General features: G+C 41.1%; 1 protein-coding gene across 1 annotated transcript; it reads right to left on the minus strand.

Annotated features, from left to right (window-relative positions):
- Window positions 1–321: 321 nt before the first annotated feature.
- Window positions 322–4,302, minus strand: LOC121351258 (proteasome subunit beta type-5-like). Its single transcript, XM_041463245.1, has 2 exons — window positions 4,038–4,302; window positions 322–738 (listed from the first exon to the last, which is right to left on the minus strand). Exons 1-2 carry the CDS (start codon window positions 4,260–4,262, stop codon window positions 337–339), a joined length of 627 nt encoding a protein of 208 aa, XP_041319179.1. The 5' UTR covers window positions 4,263–4,302; the 3' UTR covers window positions 322–336.
- Between the last annotated feature and the right edge of the window lie 1,152 nt (window positions 4,303–5,454).

Raw genomic sequence — 5,454 nt, forward strand, 5'->3', positions numbered from 1 at the left:
ATAGGGAATAAATCTGGGGACATTTCAAGTCAATTTGGGGCCATTAAATGGGATTTTTTGGGTGTGGCTACCAAACTCGGCCATGTGGCTACCAAATCTGAAAGTGTATTTTGCAACTTTGAGCCACAGGGAATCAATCTGGGCTCATTTCGCGTCAATTTAGGCCTCCTAAATGTTATTTTTTGGGTGTGGCTACCAAACTTGGCCATGTGGCTACCAAACCTGAAAACGTATTTTATAACTTTAACCCACAGGGAATCAATCTGGGCTCATTTCAAGTGAATTTTGGGTCATTTCGAGTCAATTTGGGGCCATTAAATGCAAATTTTGGCCTATTTAACCCGAATTTTGAGGTGTGGCTACCAACTTTCGAGGTGTGGCTACCGAGTTCCGGGCTGTGGCCAGTGCCTGTCCCCCCCAGCGCCCCGTACCGGGCCCGCGCTTGTCCCAGCCGCACACCATGGTGCCCAGGCTCAGCCCCATGCCCTTGTACTGGTACACCAGGTTGGCCAGCAGCTTGGAGGCCGCGGCCACCGAGACGGGCTCCTTGTTGCGCAGCTCCTGCACGCGGCACTGCCGCGCCACCAGCCGCTGCCAGAAGCTGCAGTCGGCGGCGCCGCCCGCCATGGTGCCCAGGATGCGCGCGTTGATGGGCAGCACCTTCAGCACCGACTGCGAGGCGATGTACGAGCCGGCCGTGGCGCGCGAGTCGACGGCCACCGTCACGCCGTGGGGGGACTGGGGGGAACGGGGGAAAAATTCAGGCTTTTGTGGTGTTTTTTGTAATGGTTTTCTGCCATTTTGTTTAGGTAAAATCGCATTTTTTTGGCAATTTTTACGCCATTTTGTTTACGTAAAATCGTATTTTTTTGGCAATTTTTACGGCATTTTGTTTCCGTAAAATCACAATTTTTTGGCAATTTTTACGACATTTTTTATCCGTAAAATCGTATTTTTTTGTCAATTTTTCCGACATTTTGTTTGCCGGGAATCAATCTGGGCTCATTTCAAGTGAATTTTGGGCTCACTTCGAGTCAATTTAGGCTCATTTCAAGTCAATTTGGGGCTCCTAAATGTTATTTTTTTGGGTGTGGCTACCAAACCTGGCCATGTGGCTACCAAACCTGAAAACGTATTTTATAACTTTAACCCACAGGGAATCAATCTGGGCTCATTTCAAGTGAATTTTCAATTTTTACGACATTTTTTATCCATAAAATCACATTTTTTTGTCAATTTTTTCGCCATTTTGTTTCCGTAAAATTGCAAATTTTTTGTCAATTTTTCCGACATTTTGTAGCCCTAAAGTTTCCAATTTTTAACGAGTTTTCTCTCCTAAAATTTGATTTTTTCCTCCATTTTTTCTCAATTTCTTCCCTAAAATCCTCAATTTTTTCACCATTTTTTCCCAAAAATCCCCACTTTTTTCTCAATTTTTTCATCATTTTTTTCTCTAAAATCCCCATTTTTTCCTCCATTTTTTGCCTAAAATCCCCATTTTTTTCGTCAATTTTTCCGCCATTTTGTTTCCATAAAATTGCATTTTTTTGTCAATTTTTCCGACATTTTTTATCCTTAAAGTCGCATTTTTTCTCCAATTTTCCGCCATTTTGTAGCCCTAAAATTTCCAATTTTTAACGAGTTTTCTCTCCTAAAATTTGATTTTTTCCTCCAATTTTTCCATCAATTTTTTCCCTAAAATCGCCATTTTTTCCCCTAAAAATTCCCATTTTTTCCTCAATTTCTTCCCTAAAATCCTAAATTTTTTCACCATTTTTTCCTCTAAAATCCCCATTTTTTTCTCAATTTTTTCACCATTTTTCCTCTAAAATCCCCATTTTTTTGCCTAAAATCCTGATTTTTTTTCCCAATTTTTTCACCTTTTTTCCCTAAAATCCCCATTTTTTTCTCAATTTTTTCATCATTTTTCCTCTAAAATACCCACTTTTTTCTCAATTTTTTCCCTAAAATATCTATTTTTTTCTCAATTTTTTCCTCTAAAATCCCCAACTTTTTCCCTTTTTTTTTTCTCAATTTTTTTCACCATTTTTTTCCCTAAAATCCCCATTTTTTTTCTCAATTTTTCACCATTTTTTCCCCTAAAATCCCCATTTTTTTCTCAATTTTTTACCTAAAATCCCCATTTTTTTCCTCAATTCCTTCACCATTTTGTCCTCTAAAATCCCGAATTTTTCCTCAATTTTTTCCCTAAAATCCCTATTTTTTTCTCAATGTTTTCACCATTTTTTCCTCTAAAATCCCCATTTTTTCCCCATTTTTTTCTCTAAAATCCCTATTTTTTTCCCAATTTTTTCACCATTTTCTCCCCTAAAATCCTCATTTTTTTCCCAATTTTTTCACCATTTTTTCCACTAAAATCCCCATTTTTCCCCCAATTCTCTCCCATTTCCCTGTACCTAAATCCCCTTTTTTCCCCCATTTTTCCCCGTTATCATACCTAAATTGGGGTCAAAAATGGAATTTTAGGTGAGAAAATGGGGGGGATTTGGGCAAAAAACAGCGAAAAAAAATTCAATTTTTTGTCGTATTTTTTCCCTATTTTTCTGCCATTTTGTTTCCTTAAAATCGCTTTTTTTCTCCAATTTTCTGCCTACTTTTAGCCCTAAAATTGCCATTTTATACCAAAATTTCTCTCCTAAAATCGGGGTTTTTTTCCTCAAATTTTCTCCATTTTTTCCGTATTTCTTCCCAATTTTTCCCCTATTTTTTCACCATTTTCCCCAATTTTTCCTCCATAAAATCCCCATTTTTCTCCCATTTTCTCCCCTAATTTGTCTCAAATTTTTTCACCATTTTTCCTCTAAAATCCCCATTTTTTTTCTCAAATTTCCCACCATTTTCCACCCCTAAAATCCCATTTTTTTACCAATTTTTTTCCCCTAAATTCCAATTTTTTCCCTCAAATTTTCCCCCATTTTTCCTCCATAATTTCCCACCATTTTGTACCCCTAAAATCACCATTTTTTACCAATTTTTTTCCCCTAAATTCCAATTTTTTCCCTCAAATTTTCCCCCATTTTTCCTCCATAAAATCCCCATTTTTCTCCCATTTTCCACCCCTAAAATCCCATTTTTCCTCAAGTTTTTCCCACTTTCCCTTCATTTTTCCTCATAATTTCCACCATTTTGTAAAATCCATTTTTTCTCAAATTTTCTCAATTTCCCCCCAATTTTTCCCCCTAAAATTCCCAATTTTTTCTCAAATTTTCCCCCATTTTTTCCCAAATTTTCTCCCCTAAAATCCCTTTTTTTCCATTTTAATATTCTCCATTTTAATTTTCTCCATTTTCTCCCCAAAATCCCAATTTTTTCTCCCACAAAATCCCAACTTTTTCTCCCCAGCCGCGATTTTTATGTCCAAAAAACAGAATTTTGATGCTAACAGACACAAATTTTGGGTCCAAAACTGAAAATTTTGGGGCCAAAATTGAATTTTTTGGTCCAAAATGGAATTTTGAAGTTCCCAGACAGGAATTTTGGGTCCAAATTGGAATTTTTTGGGCTCAAAATTGAATTTTATGGGTCCAAAAGTGAATTTTTTTGCCTCCCAGAGGCAATTTTTGGGTCCAAAAATGAAACTTTTGGGTCCCAGACAGGAATTTTGGGTCCAAATTGGAATTTTTTGGGCTCAAAATTGAATTTTATGGGTCCAAAAGTGAATTTTTTTGCCTCCCAGAGGCAATTTTTGGGTCCAAAAATGAAATTTTTGGGTCCCAGAAAGGAATTTTGGGTCCAAAATGGAATTTTTTTAGTCCAGAACTGAAATTTTTGACTGCCAGAGGCAACGTTTGGATCCAAAATGGATTTTTTTGGGTCCCAGACAACATTTTTTGGCTCCAAAACTCAATTTTTAAGGCGCCCACACGCGATTTTTGAGCCCCGGACGGGATTTTCGGGATCCAAAACCGCGTTTTACCCTCCCCAGCCGCGGTTTTTTGGGTCAAACCCGGGATTTCACCCTCCCCAGCCGCGATTTTGGGCTTTAAAAGTGAATTTTGAAGAGATTTCCCCCTCACCTTAAAAGCCAGAGTGGTGGTGCCGTGAAGAATCTGCAGCCCGAGCCCCTCCGGCTCTGCCTCAACGCCCCAGGGCGGAGCCGCCAGAACCCGCGGAGGGCCCGAGGCATCCCGCAGGATTTCGGGGATCTCCTCGGAATCATCGGGAAAACTTTTGGAAAAAGATTTTGGGAACGATTTGGAGAAATCCGGGAGCTCCGAACGGAGGACGCTGGCGAGCGCCATCTTGGATTCTGGCGCCTGAGGGAGGCGGCGCTCGCAAAATGGCGGCGGCGACGCAGCGCGGGCGCCATCTTTGTTAAGGGCAGCGCGAAGCAAACGCACGAAATGGCGGCTGCGCGTGCGCAGAGTGGGTTAAAGGGAGGCGTGAGGGCTCGGGCGCCATTTTGGTTGAGGGCAGGGCGGGAAGCAAAAAGGGCGGGAAGGCGCCGGCGCCATTTTGATTGAGGGCATGACTTGGGGAATGGAATTAAATGGGAATTAAAGCCTTAAAAAGAGGGGAAAAAAATGGGAATTTCGGTTAAATTTGAAGGCGGGAATGAAAGTAATTTATGCTATGAATTGGCGGAGAAGGGTTTGGGGGAAAAAACCGCGGTTTTGAGGTGGAAAAAATGGGATTTTTGGGGGGATTTTGTGAGGGGGTTTGGGGTGAAATTTCACAGGTTTGGAGCAGTTTGAGGAAAGGCCCGAGGAGATTTGAGGTAAAAAAATAATTTTGGGAGGGTTTTGAGGCAGAAAAATGAGATTTAGGGGGATTTTGTGAGGGGATTTGGGGTAAAAATGATTTTTTTTGGAGGGATTTCTGAGGAGATTTGAGGTAAAACTCGCAGGGTTTGGGGATTTGGAGAAGGGTCTGAGGTAAAAAAGTTTAATTCCGAATAAACTTGGAGGGGATTTGAGGTAAAATCCCCCTTTTTTTGTGGTTTCCTGAGGAAATTTGAGGCAAAATCTCCAGGTTTTGAGCGGTTTTAGGTGATTTGTGTGCAAAACCTTGAATTTTGGTGAGGTTTGAGCGGATTTTGAGGCAAAATCTGAGGATTTCGACCCAAAAATTCAACTTTTCGCCCACGAGGGTTTGAGGATCGCCTAAATCCTTTAAATCTCCCCAAAATCCAGCGCCGGGGCGGGAAATTTGAGGTAAAATCCCCTTTTTTCAGTCAATTTTAATGGTTTAAATAAAAGGGGGGAGAGCGAGGCCCCTCCCAGTTCATCCCAGTTCATCCCAGTTACCCCAAATCCCCTCCCAGTTCATCCCAGTTCATCCCAGTAACCCCAAATCCCCTCCCAGTCCAGCCCAATTCATCCCAGTTCAGCCCAGTCCATCCCAGTAACCCCAAACCCATTCCCAATTCATCCCAGTCCATCCCAGTTCATCCCAGTGACCCCTAAACCCCTCCCAGTTTATCCCAGTTCATCC

Source organism: Pyrgilauda ruficollis, unplaced genomic scaffold, assembly GCF_017590135.1.
Source record: "Pyrgilauda ruficollis isolate IOZ18807 unplaced genomic scaffold, ASM1759013v1 scaffold1624, whole genome shotgun sequence".
Taxonomy (NCBI): Eukaryota; Metazoa; Chordata; class Aves; order Passeriformes; family Passeridae; genus Pyrgilauda; species Pyrgilauda ruficollis.

What these genes read in the sequence shown, in the direction of transcription:
- LOC121351258 (XM_041463245.1), bottom strand. Translation starts at nt 4,262, where the DNA reads ATGGCGCTCGCCAGCGTCCTCCGTTCGGAGCTCCCGGATTTCTCCAAA. An exon ending in CCACCACTCTGGCTTTTAAG is followed by an intron (nt 739 to 4,037) that starts GTGAGGGGGAAA and finishes CGTTCCCCCCAG; the next exon opens with TCCCCCCACGGCGTGACGGT.